This window comes from Rhipicephalus microplus, unplaced genomic scaffold (assembly GCF_043290135.1).
Source record: "Rhipicephalus microplus isolate Deutch F79 unplaced genomic scaffold, USDA_Rmic scaffold_12, whole genome shotgun sequence".
Taxonomy (NCBI): Eukaryota; Metazoa; Arthropoda; class Arachnida; order Ixodida; family Ixodidae; genus Rhipicephalus; species Rhipicephalus microplus.
The window spans coordinates 27,725,690-27,742,189 of NW_027464585.1; the positions used below are offsets into that span (position 1 = coordinate 27,725,690).

A 16,500-nucleotide genomic window follows, 5' to 3' on the forward strand; every position below is an offset into this window, starting at 1 on the left:
GGGTCCCCTGCTACGCAAAATGTTCCCTACTTCGGATGTCGCAAAGCGGTACGGCTGTGCAAGAACCAAGACAAGTGCAATTGTTGGCGAGATGGCAAACCATACTCAGGAGCGCATAGCGAGTTCTTTGAAGCAAAAAGTTTTCTCGGTTGCCATCGACGGCAGTAATGATGGCCACTCGCAGTTGTACCCGATCGTGGCGACATACGTGGGGGAGTCTGGCCTAGTTGAGAGTCGACTACTTTCTTTGTGTACGTTGACGGTACAAGCAAGTGGTCGCAACATAGGCAACCTAATTCTGGAGGCTCTCGCGTCGTTTCATATACCGGTCACGAACTGTGTAGCGTTTTGTTCCGACAACGCCAACGTGATGCTTGGTAAAAAAAATGGTGTGGCAGCGATGCTGACGGAAGTCCAAGAAAATTTGATTAAAATCGGGTGCGCATGCCACTTAATAAACTTGGCAGCCGAGAAGGGAGCAGAGTGCCTTCCAGCAAAAGTGGACGAAGTTCTTGCAGATATATTTTATTACCTGGAAAAGAGTGCTAAGAGGAAGGAGGCCTTGAGGCAGTTTCAGTAAATTCATGATGCAGACTTCAGAAAAATCTTGAAACATGTCCCAACTCGATGGCTATCTCTTGGGAAATGCTTGACCAGGCTCCTGGATCAGTGGAAGCCTCTGTTGAGCTTCTTCTTGCATGAAGTGAAGGACAAAAAGAGTCCCAGCTTTCTTGACTCATACCAGATCCCAAAGGCAGCAGCAAAGCAAGCAACAGCTCCAGCAGAAAAGCCTGATCAGTGCGAAACGAAAAGAAAGAACTTGACACAGGCTCCTTCAGTGCCAGCGAAAAAAGCCAAGGTTTCCTGCACACAGAAGACTGACCAGCACTGCGCAACACGTGAAGAACGGTTTTTTGTTTTCCTCAGCCTGGAAACCAACCGAGCATACTGTCTCTTCTTACAGAATATTATTCCCATTTTCGAGAAAGTGAACCCCTCCTTGCAAGCACAAGCTCCCCATATCCACGTGCTACGGTCGCTTCTCTTGAAACTTCTTCGAGACATTTTCTCAAGATTTGTAAACCCCTCGTGGCTGAAACGAAGCCCAGAGCTGCTCAACTTGGACTACCATAGCAGGGAGGCACAGAAAGGGGACGAGGACCTCATCATTGGACAGGAAACTAGGACTGTGGTAGACAAGCTAAAGCCCAGTGAGCAACAGGAGTTCTTCGAGGCAGTTCGGCACTACTTTGTGACAGTGTGCGACTACATGCGACACAAGTTTCCCCTGACAGACCCTGCTTTGCTTAATGCAGAGGTAGTTCAGCTGAAAACCCTGGACACCATGTCCTTCCGAAAGGTTCGCTTTTTTTGTGGACTCTTTTCCAGCGATGCTACCTCTCCAACCGGGAGAGTCGAAAATGGAAGCGGTCGACGCACTGGAGGTAGAGTTTTCCAAGTTGCAGGCTCAGGATCTTCCTCCCCATATTCTACAAGAAGAACGAGTGGATGCCCAGTGGAGAATGGTGTCACAGCCGAGAACTGCAGATGGAAGGTTGAGGTTCAGCCGAATTGCTGAGGTGATGCTTGGAATTTTGTCAATTCCACACAGCAATGCTGAGTGTGAGCGTCTCTTCAGCCTTGTGAGGAAAACAAGAACTGAATTTCGGTCGTCCATGTCCGACAAAACTCTCGGACATGTTCTCCTTGTGAAGTGTGACCAGGCTGGACATTGCTACAACCAGACCTACACGGAAGACTTCTTGAGGAGGGCCAAGTCGACGACCACCACCTTTGTTCAAAAATAAGACAAGCTAAAGCCCAAGGAACAACAGGAACTCTTCGAGGCAGTTCGGCACTACTTTGTGACAGTGTGCGACTACATGCGACACAAGTTTTCCCCGACAGACCCTGCTCTGCCTAATGCAGAGGTAGTTCAGTTGAAAAGCCTGGAGACCATGTCCTTTCGAAAGGTGCGCTTTTTTGTTCAAAAAAATAAAAAAAATGCCCCCCCCCCCCCGGGCAGGTTCTTCGTAATTCTGTGTCCCAGTATTTGGCAGGTCTGCAGAGAATTAACAAATTGTTTTTGTGTAGTAAAGTATAGCTCTAAAGCAATACAGTCCATCTCAAAAGGACTTTTCGGTGGGACAGTTAGCACATCTTTTAATCGTCTCTTGACCACATTCTGAGCCCCATAGGAACAAAACCAATTCAATAGTTCAAATATGTTTATTGGGCAGAGGGTGGTGCATCTCCGCTCTCGGGTGAGGGTCCAACCGAATGCTGCAGGACTCTGCCATCCCAGGCCGCAGACAGAAGCGTGTGCTGGCCAGTCCAACACAGGCCTCGCACAAAGTCTGTGTGCTCCTCACTGTTGTAGCTGCAAAACATAACATGGGTTTCATATCACACAAAAAATGTGGCTTATTATATTATTGCTTATGATTTGCAATTTGTAGGATTTTGCCTTGATGGTTCTTTACAATGGTTGCTAAAATTCAAAATAAAACCTCATGATTTAAAACTTGGCTCACTTTGCACAAAAAGATATTGTTTTGAAATGCAAATCTCATTTCTTTTCAAAAATTGTTAATACAAATAAATACTTAATGATGTTGTGATCCTATGATTAAAAGGTCCCATTTAAGTGAAGCAAAGCATCAAGTGACCTTTGCAACCTTCACAAAAAGCCACAGAAGCTGTCTGGATTGATAAAAGGGTCTCTCCAAGTGAAATGTCTCAGGCCCGAACTTCACCATCACCGGCTCTGTCCGATTTTGTATGCTTTCTAAACTAAATAAATGACTTATTGCAATTTTCCAGTGCCTAAATATTGGACATGATCGAATCTGGCTACAACCCTCACCGAAAATGAATTTCCGCGCCGTATTGACCATGCCGATGGCATGCATTGTGAAAGCATCCAAATCCCTCGGGGATGAGGCAACCGTTGCACACATACGTGCTATGCACTGACGTGAAAGCAGCGAAGATGACGAAGTGGTTGAGCAACCTGACTTGTCATCGCAGGAGGCTCAACAGATGATGCAACCCCTCCGCAGCCTTGTTTTGGCAAAGGGCTTTCACCGTTTATCTGTGCGAAACAACTAGATGCTCTCAAAAGATGTGCGCCACCTTCAATTGAAGCAATTAGAGCTCAGACTATGAATCTTTTGTAAACAAACAGTACTTAGTTGCTCCAACTTAGTTGCATGCAAATAAAATGTTTTGATCTCTATTTTGTCTTTTCGTCAACCCGCTGACAACAATTATACGTTATAACGAAGGAATTTCTTTGAAACTTGGGTAGCGTCATAAGTGGACTGCAGTGTATAAAATGCTAAACTGTTCACTGTTCTGCACAGAACAGTGCATTTTAGCTAAAATGCTAAAATGCACTGTTCTGTGCGGTGCCAAATGAAGAGGGTCGAAGAAGCTAGCATCACTTCCGCAGCACTTCATTTTCTTTGCAAAACGGCAGCAACCCGCACGACAGTGCCTGGAGCGCCACGTCATTGGTAAGGCCAGGTAGCATGACGAAGCGGAGGCCGAAAACAGTTAGGCCTAAGCTCCCAGACCAATGACGACTGGGTTAAGGGCGACGGAACTGAGTGGCTCGTACAGTGGTTACTGATGGACGGCGACTGCAGCGACTAAGTGAAAGCATTAACGACAAACGTGATGCAAAACGGACGTAGAAGAGTCGGCTTAAACATCATGCGAAAAGTAAGAATGTTCCATTTACGAATTGCACATGAGAGGCCAATGTTGCCAAACTGTTTCAACAGCTGGGGACTGAGCATAGCCATTTCTATGTTGAGTAATTAAGAATATTTTAGATGGGCTCATGTATTTCATGTGAAGCTTGAGTTTATTCTTATCTTATTGTGTGGCAAAGTCAGTTGTGCCAACATGGTCTCTCATATCTCTCTCTCTCACACAATTCCATCCGGTTTGCAAGCACTCCCGAGATAAAAGCACAATGATGTACAGAAATAAACGCGATGTGACCAAAATTTTCTGTGTCTTTAGTTTAGTGTTTTTTATGTCCACAAGATTGGTAAGTCTAAATATTTATTGTTCCTTTTTCTATAAAATTTTCAGACACACGGAGAAGCGCAATGAACATGTACCAACTCATTCAATCCATGGAAGTACTCTGCGTGGAACAAACGAGGCTGAAGAAAGGAGACTTGTGAATTGCACTTGTCCGTGTGTCTCTTTTCTCAGTCGCCGTTTGTTCCGCACAAAGTACTTAAATTAATTCGTTCCAAACAGGCTGACCAGTAGTTTTCAACTCACTCAAAGTGCCATTTCATTGGGATCAAATTATTCTCCAACATTCATTAAATTGACGCAAGAGAGCCAGTGTAGCCAACAACGTAGCCTAATTTGGCATCAACGATTAAAGTGTCAAAAATGTGAAAAGAGGACTTGAAAACAAAATGAACTGAAAGAAAAGAAATTTATAATTAGGAAGCCAGAAGTTCGAAAGCAGTTTTGTCGCTTTAAACAAAATTTACACAAACAAAAATTTCCACATGAAAAGAAAAGACGTCGGAGCATATAATGAGCTCTTTCATGTATATTTTCATCACATGGGCCTCAATGCTTGCTTCAATGAATCTCCAAAAAAAGTAATTTTTTCTAAAACTTTAGGATATCAAATTTTACAACATTTTTAAAAATAAATATTTATTCACATTGGTTGAAAATGTTTTATAGGATAGTATGTTAAAGGGTAAAAAGCAAAATGATTTTTTTGGCTATAACGCAGTCACCTTATTTACAAAACATGTTTGAATCCACATTTATTCTTGCTGCTTTGCTAAGCCTATTTAAGCCAGAAAACTAACACATGGTTTTATCTGATGCATCAACAGAAAGAATAATCAGAATAGAATGCTTTAAAACCCAATGTGTCATTGTACGCAGTTTCAAGATTGAATACTGCTGCCCATTCATTGAGCCAGTGGCGATGACTAAGAAGCAGTGCGAGAACACTTGGCCAGGGTAAGGACAAAGAAGCCGTTGTTGTCATTCTCAAGTGCTAATAAAGTGTGATTGTTTTTTGTCCTCTGTTCAATCGTTCATCCCACATCCTCACGCTGGTGGAGGTGCCGGGTGAGCTTCACGCTTTTCACTTTTTCGTGAGCCGATGATCGAGCCTGGAATCGCCAACATGCGTAAAAGCATCTGTCCTCCCTTTCGGTCAACATCCACTAGGCTTGGCGCTCAAGCTCAATCTACCATTACCACTGCAACTCCATCACAACTCGACATCTGAATCACATCCGCCAGCCCAAGAGGAACAACCAAAAGTCAGGCAGCCCAATAGCTACAGGTCTTGCTCCAAGCTTGGACATGAGTCAGAGGCAATAACTCTGGATCGCCTTCACGACACCGAGTCTAGGCAAGATTCCAGGGAAGACATGGCGAGGCAAGTGGAACTTGCTGTCATAGCACCCAAGACTCCTGTCCAGCGTCGAAGTACCAGAATTTGACAACCAGTATCGTGCTACTCACCTTAAATAATTGTTTGCATCCATTATTAAATGGGGGAGGGATGTGATAAAATTAGTTTGCCGTTTCAGCACCCGGAGACGTCAATGTTCGCATGAAATAAATACGGTGCACATGACCAGCCAGTCAGTGTGCACGAGAGACTGAACGAGAGCATCACTATGTACCAAAGGCATGGCCCACCTTTTCTGTAGGGCAGACCCTGAGATGCCCGAAAAAAGCAAGTTACAGTATGTTATGTGAGGAGTGAAGGAGAAACTGTTTGCAGGCCCACCGAAAATAGACACTAAATTCGTACAGCAATCAAACGAGCTCTACAGCAGCAATACCACTGGCATCACCCCTACATGATTAACCCGGTAGCGAGCACCCTCGTCATGGCTTTGAAAAACATCAAGCCTCTACATGCAGACATTCGGAAAATTCTGCGAAAGGACTTCAGTTTAACTGCACCATCATGACCAAAGCCGGCACTGTCTTATGTTGCTGATGTTGTCTGGGAAAAGATCTGTCAAGCTCTTTATTCATTATACTAAGGCGATGTGTACAGCCAAACCTGCCGAGGATGACGGCGTAACTACGCCCTAAACGTACTATGGATTAAACACTAGCAACAAATTTGCATCTCCTGGCATGTGCCATCACCGTCAACAAAGGAAAAAACTCGGTGCCACTGAAATTATTGGCTGAAATGCCCACCGCAAAGCCATTTCTTTCCTTTAGCCAAAGTACTAAAAAGTTTCTGACTCTCGCACCATTGCCCGATAGCACGGGATGGCAACGCCGATGAGTATGTCGAAACTGCTGCGGGATCCGGGATACGCAGCGTTGTACAGCGACAGAATTGACAGAATCGGATGTTCGTTATACAGTGGTTCCGTGGCCTACTTCAAAGCACAAACTGATGCAGTTTTCTTTTTTAAAACGCGGTACAGTCGCAGAGAGCCAAACCTTTTATTGCGTGGCTAGTTCTGTGTGGCCCTTCGCTCACTCTGCGCATACCGTGACTGCCGATCCCCTTGCTATAGAATACACCCTTTCCATTTCAGGCCATGCACAGATTTGGCGAAAAGCCTGCTGGGTTAACGCGGCGATGAAGAGCTTTCCGCAAGCAATGTGCTCTCCGCGATGTTCTAGCAGTCCTGGCAGCGAACGGAAGCGCATTTGGGCTGTCACTAAATAAAAGCGTGCATCATTGTAGCAGCAGCGCTACGCTTGATGTACAGTGCGCGTGTTGGCATAATACAGCATGGTTTCTTGGTGCCCACGATCCGCAATACTAAACTCCACGACAGTGAGCCGCTTGTGTTTCCGTAAAGCAGTGCGCGCTTGAACACGGTCCCGCAAAACGAAGCAGCAGCAATCGGCAGCCTAGCGCGATCAGATAGTCGCATACTAAATGTCTGCAGTAGTTGTAAAGTGATAGTATGCTACACGCATGCCTGAGCAGATAACCGGGGATGTTTACTAAGATCAGGCTTTTCGCTAGTGATGAGTCATACCGGCGCGTTTGTCGGTGGTGGCCACCTCGCCTTCGTTTTTTTCTCGACGGTTACTCGTAATGTCAACGCCGCAATCGCCCGGAAGTTGATTCAACTCATCGGTTGATTTGCGCACTTATCAACATGACGCAAAATCATTCACGGCACATTGTGGCATCTGCAAAGTTCAGCGGAGCAGTAAAATGTATGCTTAAAGTATGCTTAAAGCAGTAAAAGTATGCTTAAAGCGGGCACGTTCTAACGAGGTTAGTGCGTACCCGCTTTATACTGGAGCTCAATACTGGAGATGACGCTCAATACTAGAGATTTCCCCCTTAGCCCGATTACGCTTTGTACGATAATTGGCATACATACAATGAGGCTCCTCTGAATCGTCCGTCAGTAACGCTTCGCGATAACATAGACAGTCCTCAAATTTCACCCATATTTGTCCGGCCACTCGTTCACTAGTATGAGTGATCCCCATTTGCCTCATTGGTTAATTATACTAATTTTATAGAACCATACGGTCATCTTGCATGCCAAAGTCTTTGTCTTCAAGAGTTCAATTTCACTGTTGCGTACAAATTACGAAGATGACACGGTGATGCCGACTGTCTTTCTTGGTCTCCTGTTGAAACAGCAGACCACGACGATGGCAACACGGCATTTTTGGGTGGCGTGGACACTGACGCTTTTTCATGGCAGCAGCAGGAAGACGCTGAATTGCTGCTGCTCATTGACTGCCTCAAAGGATGAACCAATAGCATGCCAAAATTATTTGCAAGAATGCTGGCATCGTACTACTTGCGAAATGGCATACTTAACAAAAATAACTTCTCACTTTGCAGCAGCAGCTACTTACTCGTCGTTCCCTCAGCCCTTCGACGTGAGGTACTCCACGCCTGCCACAACGAGCCAATTGCCAGTCGATTGGGATACATCCGAATATTGGCAAGGACTAGGCAGAACAACTAGTAGCTCGGTGACGAGTTGAAGGGGCACTTTTTTTTTTATCGAGGCGATTATATTCAGGCACAACACTCCTGCAATAAGTATCATCGACAGCGGTGATGTTTTCATGGCCAAGGTCAAGGACACCGTTTTCCGACAAGTGGCACCACTCAGAGGATGACATACCATCCCCAGACAAACGGGCTTACTGAACGTCTTAACAGGATCCTGGCTGACAAGGTCATCATGTACATAGAGCAAAAGAACTGGTACGACATCCTACCCTATGTCATATTCGCACACAACACAGCTCGTGAAGAGACCACTAGAAAAACGCCCTCCAGTCTCGTATAAGGCTGTCAAGTTGCAAAAACGTTGGATGCAATGTTGATTAAAATGATGCCCGTGAGACAGATGCCGAAGAGTTAATGCAGCGGGCAAAAAAAGCTGAACAACTTGCCCGGTTGTGAATCACCAAACAACAGGACTATGATGCCAGACAATCAATCTCCAGCACAGACCCGTCATATACAACGTGGGCGACAAGGTGAGGGACGCCTATTCATCGTCATGGGCTCTCAGAAAAGGTGTAACGGAGATACTTTGAACTTTACAGGGTTCTCCGACCCATCAGTGACGCCAATTGCGAGGATGTTTCGGACAGCCCTCAGAGTTTGGAGCACTGAAGGCATTCGCCAGGAATCGTTCACGTGCTCCAGATGACGCCATGCCTTCCGTCAGTAATTACTGTTTTTTCTGCTTTCTTAATGTGCATTATAGAAATGATGTTTTTTTTGAAAGATGTGGGGACCTCTGGCGTTCCCGCGACCATTTTGCGGGCTATTCGACCGTACGGCCGCTCCTCTCCCTTTCTCGTGCTCTGGTAAAGGCGCATGGCAATAGCTGGAGCCACGCGCGGGCGTGTCACGTGTTCTCGGGGGTTGTGAGAATCGGCGAGGCCAAGTCAAGTGCGCGCCAGAAAGGCTCTCTCCTCCGTTGGCCGGCGCCTGGTAAGCACGTGGTTTTCCTTCGTCTGCGTCCAATTTGGGAATTGCCGGATTGTAGCCTGCCTGTGTGCCTACGCATACCCAGCAGGCATGTTTATCCGAGTGTTAGCTTTGGTAGCGTACGCTAAGCCAAACAGCGGTGCCTATTGCTTGCCACACCAGCTGCACTTGCCGGAGGCTTACGCGTATGAGGTTTGCTCATGCGAACAGGCCCAGTGGCCAATCGTGAAAGTGCGCACTATAACCGCGAAGGACCCTTTTAGCTCGCCATGGCCAGCTGAAACGTGCTCACGGTCTCCCCGTCATCGTGAAGTCTGCGTGCGGGAGCCTCTGCTCCCCCGCATCTCGGGAGTGGATGTTGTACTGTCATTTGGGGTGCCGCCAAAGGCAATAAAGTGGTTGTGCGTTACTGTTAAGATCGAACACTGTCTGTTTTGTCGTGCCGCGCTGAACGTGTTGTTAGTTGAGCGTGCGCAGAGTGGTGGCTCTGTCGCTCGCTAAGCCTGAACCCGCGGTGATCTTTCGTTACGATGAGTAACGAGGTCATCACAAGGGAGATTAATGCGACGTGTATATGCCAGTGACAATGACCAAGAAACAGCGCGAGAACCCTTGGCCAGAGCAAGGATGGAAAAGACAATTCTCTACATTCTGCAGCAACTAATAAAGTGTGATAGTTTGTCGTTCTCCATTTTATCGTCAATCCAGCGTCAAAATGATACACATAATTTAATCCCACCTAACTCTTCTTTATCGCCAGAACATTTAAAGGGCATCACGTTACCACATAATTTTTTTAACGATAATTCTATTAAAATCAGTCACACAGTTACCTTCTAGCTTAAATTTTTTCAGTAGAATCACTGGTGATTCAATTTCGGGCTGAGACATTTCACTCAGAATGACCCAGAATAAAGTGCACGCATGTAACATAGACTTCTACAGAAACAAAGCCATGACAACAGAATATGCAACAAAAGACTTTAAGATGTCGGATGTATGAAAATCGGTGTTTGTTCAACTCACATGATGCTGTCCTCTGTCTTCAACACATCGACCACCCGCACAATCGAGTCATCAGCACACACCGCCAACAAACTTGGCCTGCATGAAAATGTGGTTGTAGACATATGAATTAAGCACTGTTGTCATCTTACATCAAGATTGAGGCTTTTCTGCATGCGAAATCAAAGCCAGATGCAACAAGTTACCATCAACACACAGGCCACAGTGAATAACAGAAAGCTAATCTAGTTGATATGTATTAATTATAAAATATTAGCACGTGCTGACACAGATGCAAAAAGGAAGTTCGGCCCCAACAAATTGACTGGTTGCCGTACAAGTTTAGTTCAGAAGGTCTCTTTTAGCTACAGTCGCTACTACGTTGGGCAGATATAATGTCGGATTAACCAAAGATTATTGGAACACAGGAAATCGCCAACTTTCTAATCTTTCTTGACATTGTTGAGAATGTAAGCGGACGCCAATGTTCGATGAATGCGCAGTTTTGTACTGGCATAACAGTGAAGAAACACTTCTGATTAAGGCATAGCACATCGACAATAGTAATAGTGCTAGCGTAACTTAGCAGTAACTTGCATAAAGATGAAATCAAGAACCATAATAAATTATCTTTCACAAAGACCTCACGTGTACCAGATAGATAGATTCGCATAAGCATGGGCAAATCAGTTTTCATGTCTTCTTTCATTTCCACATTCACTTGAGGTGTAATAACTTCCTTCTTGTGACCATGTCTGCACGCCCTGTCTCTTTATGATGAACACAGGCAGAGCATGGAAAGCAACACCAACTGCTGTAGAGATGTCTTGAAGTACTTCGCTTTTTTCATTCTCCTGATTTCGCCGAGACATCGACGAACACAACCACTTGAGTTACTTTTTCCCCGCCAGAGATGTCGGCGAAAAACGCAACTTTCATTTACGGAAGTTCATTTCACCGTGCCATTACAAGGGAACGCGCCCCAAATGCAAGCAGTGAGTGCCGGCGATGGGAAGTTTGTCTGCTGCTATGCCTAGCCACGGCAGTGGCAACACACCTGATTTGGATTGTTCGAGCTTCATTCCTAGTGTCAATGACTTCGTGAGTGCTTCAGAGTTAAAGATAAAGGCTGACAATAAAAGCAAGTGTCAGGACGAACACGAAAGCACATTCATTTGTAAGGCCGATGCGACGCAGAACCTCGTCAGCGGCGCAGTATGCCCTAACTGCGACTGGTGCGAGCTGTCCATTGGAGTATCAGCAAGTAGACGATAAGGACTGGCATCATTTTCGAAACTTTATTGCCGAAATGACGCATGTGCTGCAACTGTTGTTTCTTTACACGTACACGTCAAGTCACGTGTATCTGTCATGAAGTGGAGGCGAGGAGACGTTCGCCAGTGGCAGTGCAGGGGACAGCTTTGCCGTGAACGTGAAGTCGGTGGTCACACCGCGTGCGATAGGCGTCAGACACGGGCTTGTGCAATTTTGTGCAATATTTGGTGTTCGAAAACCAGTGCACCAGAATACTTTCACTGCCACTGGAAAAAAAGTGCATACCGCTGCCGAAAATCTCACACGAGCCCGGAAGCATTGACTCATCGCCGCAATATTGCAAAAAAAAAAAAAAAAACCGCTGAGACGAGGCAGCTTCCAGAGACTGTCAGGGTCCAACATATGGTGCTGGGTCATTCTGAAACTAACTTTTTCTAGATAGCCTTGCTGACATTCTCTGTGAATTTCATGCCAATTGATTGAAGGGTATAGTATCAAACATATTTTTGAACTTTCAAACCTGCTTTTCTCAATTCCTCCCTTTTTGGCATTTTTAAAGTTTGTGCATTAAAATTTGTATGCTTCATGTTGTTGGATCACAATGAAACTTGGCATGCTTAAAGATTAACATGTCCTGAATTCAAATAAACAACTTTCAGAGCTCTCCAAGGCATATGAAACTAGATAATTTCAAAAGCTTGTTCATTTGAGTATGGTAAAACTGAAATTCGGCATTAGAATATTTTTCTAGGCCAGTATACATTAGTTACAGAATGTTTCTTTGCATTATTGAATTCCTCAATTCATTATGAGCAAAATTTACTATTATTACAGCTTTGTTTTGTTTATTATTGTTGACTAAACTTGCAGAAAGCTGCATTGTTTTTCTAAATGCACGTTCTGCAAAACATTAACCAAATGAGCTATACAAAGATGAAAGCAGATTTGAAGAGAGGAGCTCAAACTCTATAACAGGAGCAAGTTTCATTGAGCTGTCACAAATATCTGAATAAAAAGTTTTAGGAGGAGCATCTCATCTTAATGGATGAAAAGAGGAAAATTGTGATGGCTAGTTTTTCTATTCATTATACAACACTATAACTATCAGACAAGAAAGCCAAAAAAAGTATAAGGGATGTTGTTTGTGGTAGCTATAGCTCAGTTGGTTTAGCCCAGTTGGTAGAGCATCGGACCTGTTATTCTAAGGTCGCAGGTCAAGTCCCTGCGAGTGGCAAGTTATTTTTTTGTACACTTTGCTTTCTTTTCGTTTACGTTTACACCACGACTGCTACAAGCATCTCTTTCTTTCGTGTTTCTTTTTTGTCTGTTAGTTCTAATTATTGTTCAATGTACCTTTCTGGTTAGATACAACATCACAAAGAAAACAAATAAGCCAAATGTGGTGCTAAAAACAGCAGCCTGAAGATAGCACGTATAAAGGTAAAAATGTTGCTTCTTTAAAGCACTGATGCAACAAAAGCATACCTGCCAAGTTCAAGGATTCTAGTATTGAATCCGGGAGATTTCTGCAACGAGGGTGTGCGGGGAGAGGGGGGTGTTGACGCGATGAATTATTTTACATTTTTACAATTTACTCCATGTTTGGACCAAAAGAAAAAAAAAAAGACATCACGCAAGAACAAAAGGGGGAGGGGGGGGGGGGGCGTCCAATCTCAAGTGCTAACATCGGGGTTGCAGTTTTAATGGCTTGGAGCAGCCGAACACATGAAGTAGGTTTCCCACTAAGTTGAGAGCTTTAAAGGGGAGCGCAAATACTCTAGAAATTTCGCTTCATCAAAACAACTAGCAAAATTTATTTTCGTCAAAACAACTTGCGCGTCTTCGTGCGACACACGTGAATGAATGGGACTGCACAGCTGGCTGCCGTGGAAGCGCATGTCAAAGCTTTGGCTTTACTCGCTGCTAGGTTCTTTAGACAGGAACACCAGAAGGCTTCTAGCCTTTTTTTATGTCTTTACTGCCTTTAATCTACAAATACCGTATTTACTCGATTCTACCGCGCCCTCGATTGTAACGCGCACCCGATTTCCACCGCGAAAAAAAAAAAAACGTAAGACATCGATTGCAATGCGCACCCATTTTTCTTGCTGGCCCGCATGATCACACCACTCGAAAAAACTACTCCTTTCGTGAGCGTCTTCCATTTAAATATGAGGTACGAGCGAAGCTTGTGCTCATCTGACGTGTAACAGAGCATTGCGGTCACTGTAGTTTTACCGTGTCAGCACGCGAACTTGCTTCGCCCCGTTCTTCTCGACGGTTGTGGTGCCAGGCATGTCGAAGTAAAGAGGCGTCTGATCCGCATTCCAGATTTGCCCAAGCAGGTAGCCGTTGTTGCGCCGCGAGTTTAGGACGAACCTCTGAAAACTGTAAAGCTTTTCATCGTACTTCTCCGCAAAAGTTTTCGCATATGCGTGTTCCCCTTCGGAGGGAAGAGCCTTTCCTCTTCATATAGTTAATTAGCCAGCACCTGCTCGCTTTAAACTGGCTCCGCATTAGACCTTTTTCTAAGACATTGCATAGCCCGCACTTGGGGCAGTTTTGTCGTCACGGGGCGCTGTGCCGCTCGCTGCTCAAGCACATACTCGCCGAGCAGTTCTTTAATTTGCGGAAACCGACCGTGCTGTGGTCCACTGAAGCCTTTGCGTGAAGCTTTGCTGTCGACAATCTTCTGCTTTTGTTTCCGCCGGTCCCGCACGCACGTTTCGGGAACGACCGCGCTGCGGCCCGACTTCCGTCCGTTTCTGCACACGCGATGACTTTTCTTTTAAAAGTGGCATCGTGGTGCACTCGAGTTTTTGGAGTCGGCCCTTCCACGCCGTCAATGCTAATGCACTACTAGATGACGAACTCCTCAGCACACGTACGAAGTGCCGCACATGGGAAACACATAGGCAGAAATAGCCGACGCGCCATGCCGACGCACGTAGGGGGCGGCCATTTTGGATTTGCGATGGCAATAGATTGACCGTAATTTTTTTGTTCGTACTCAATTCTAACGCGCATGCGATTTATGATCTCGCTTAACCGGAAAAAAGGTGCGCGTTAGATTCGAGTAATTACGGTACGTTAGCCACATGCCCTCGAAGCTCGTGACGTAGATTGCTATCGCCTCGGCACGACCGCGGTTTCGTGTGCGGTGATCGCGGCAAAGTGTAGTTCCGTTTTCAATCCGTGTGCGGTGGCTGCACACGAGCCTTCAAAACAAAGTTGTTTTATGCTATCTATGATAGCATCTGCTACGATCTTGTCCAGAGCGTTGCTTTAACTGGTCGAGCGTTAGATGGTGCACACTTATGGAGCACTGTCAGTAATGTCGTCGCCATATGTGATCGTGTCAAGAACGACCGTGATTTCGTCCACATCGGCTGCAGCAACAACCACATGCACTGTAGAAGACAATGCCTGCTCTAGTCGCACTCGTATTTCTGAAGCTTCGAGCAAACTACTCTCGATTAGCCTTCGTTCGACGGTTGCGGTACTAAAGTTCATATCACACACCCCGATTTGAAAAAGCTTTCAGAACATTCCAAGTGTTGCCCTATGGACACAGTGGAATTTGGCTGGGGAATTTCATGAATTCGTATCTGCCATGGTTTTGCATCACTGGGACTACTGTACGTTTTTTACTCAATATTTATTAAGAAAGGACATGAAATAGCCTTTTAATGGCTTCTAAGTCATTGTGGAGTAATTGGCAATGAACGATCGAGTTGCCCGCTTTGCTCATACTGAAAGCAATCACATATCAATTCCACTTTTCACAACTAAAGCTGCACGGAAACTCCGCATGCTTGCTCGCAAGCGCACCACATCACAATAGAACGAGTCACATTTCCCCCACACACGATTATGTACCTTAGACCCAACTCTCAGTCTTCGAATTCCTCCAGAACTTCGCCAACAAGACTCTAGTATGCTGTGCAGGTTATGGTTGGGTGTGGCATTTACCAATGCGTATGCGCTCCGCATAGCAATGGCCGACACTGCTGCATGTGACCATTGCAGTAGTGACAAAACAACTTGGCATATTCTGTATGAATGCCATCAGTACTGCTAGCAAAGACAGTCACTCTGCAATGCACTAGACAAACTGGACAACTAGACTCTTCCGAAAGAAAGAATCCTGTGCTTCTTGCATTCAACCGGCCTCTCCAAACGACTGTGATCGGAACGCCCTGCATGTGAGGACATGTGTATGTTTTTCCTCATTTATTTTATCGCTCTCTACCTCTTTCCGACCCTTATTTCCCCACCCATGTACAGGGTAGCAAACCAGTTCTTCTAGGTTAACATCCCTGTCTCTTCCTTTTATTTATTTTTCTCCTTCTAGATGAATGCCTCCTAAATTCATTTATATTAAAATGCGGTAGGTTCGAATAAAGCCTGAGGCGGACATACCTGCATTTTTGTGAATGCGGCCAGATCACGCACAAAAATTTCGATTTCCGGGAGATTTTCATGACAACCGTACAAACGGTAGAAACGGTCGAAATCCGGGAGTCTCCCGGAAAATCTGGGAGAATTGGCAGGTATGCAATAGAGTGCCAAACCGTCAGAAACAACCCAAAACCTGACATACAGACAGATGTGTACCACAGTACAAGAGCACTACAACTGTGGACGGGTGATTCCATGAAATCAACACGGCTCTAAAAAATGATATTTTAGATTTCATTGTTTATTTATATTTTGTGCAAATACCACTCAGTAACACAAAAGTGAACTTCGTTTTTATTAGCTGCATAGTTGTACGGAGGGACCAATTTCCTTCCTTGTCATTTTCAAAAGTTGACAATATAAATACACAAACATTATTTGATGAAGATTATTTTTTTTTCTAATAAATGTATGCATAATGAAGAGTGAAGCAGCATTGTTTGATGTTTGTAGGCTTAAGCAACCTCTTTCTGAAAATGTCTGAACAGGTAACATTTTTTAAAAGTTGCTTGATTTGAGATTCTTTTTTTTTCCTAAGCTAAATAAGCTAGTGTTTCGTAACTTGATGACCAATTACAACATAATGTTAACAATATTTCCTGTTAATACCATTGCTGTACCTCAAACACAAAATTTTATAAATGGCCTCAAACTTTCAAATTTGTCGAACGAAAAGCCTAATTAAAAGATATTTAAAAAACCCCATCTTTGATTTTTCTTAAAATCTCATAAAACGTTCCTCACAGATGATAGAAAAAGAATATTGAAAAACATATTGAATTATCCTATTTGCA

General features: G+C 44.7%; 1 protein-coding gene across 1 annotated transcript in view; it reads right to left on the reverse strand.

The window, feature by feature from the left end:
* Positions 1–2,210: 2,210 nt before the first annotated feature.
* Positions 2,211–16,500, reverse strand: part of LOC119166703 (methylosome protein WDR77) — a 136,743-nt gene continuing 122,453 nt past the window's right edge. Inside the window, exons 8-9 of the mRNA XM_037418025.2 lie at positions 9,992–10,069; positions 2,211–2,380 (exon numbers count right to left, since the gene is read on the reverse strand). Coding sequence (XP_037273922.2) covers positions 2,230–2,380; positions 9,992–10,069 — 229 coding nt within the window. The 3' untranslated portion in view covers positions 2,211–2,229. The remainder of the gene's footprint in view (positions 2,381–9,991; positions 10,070–16,500) is intronic.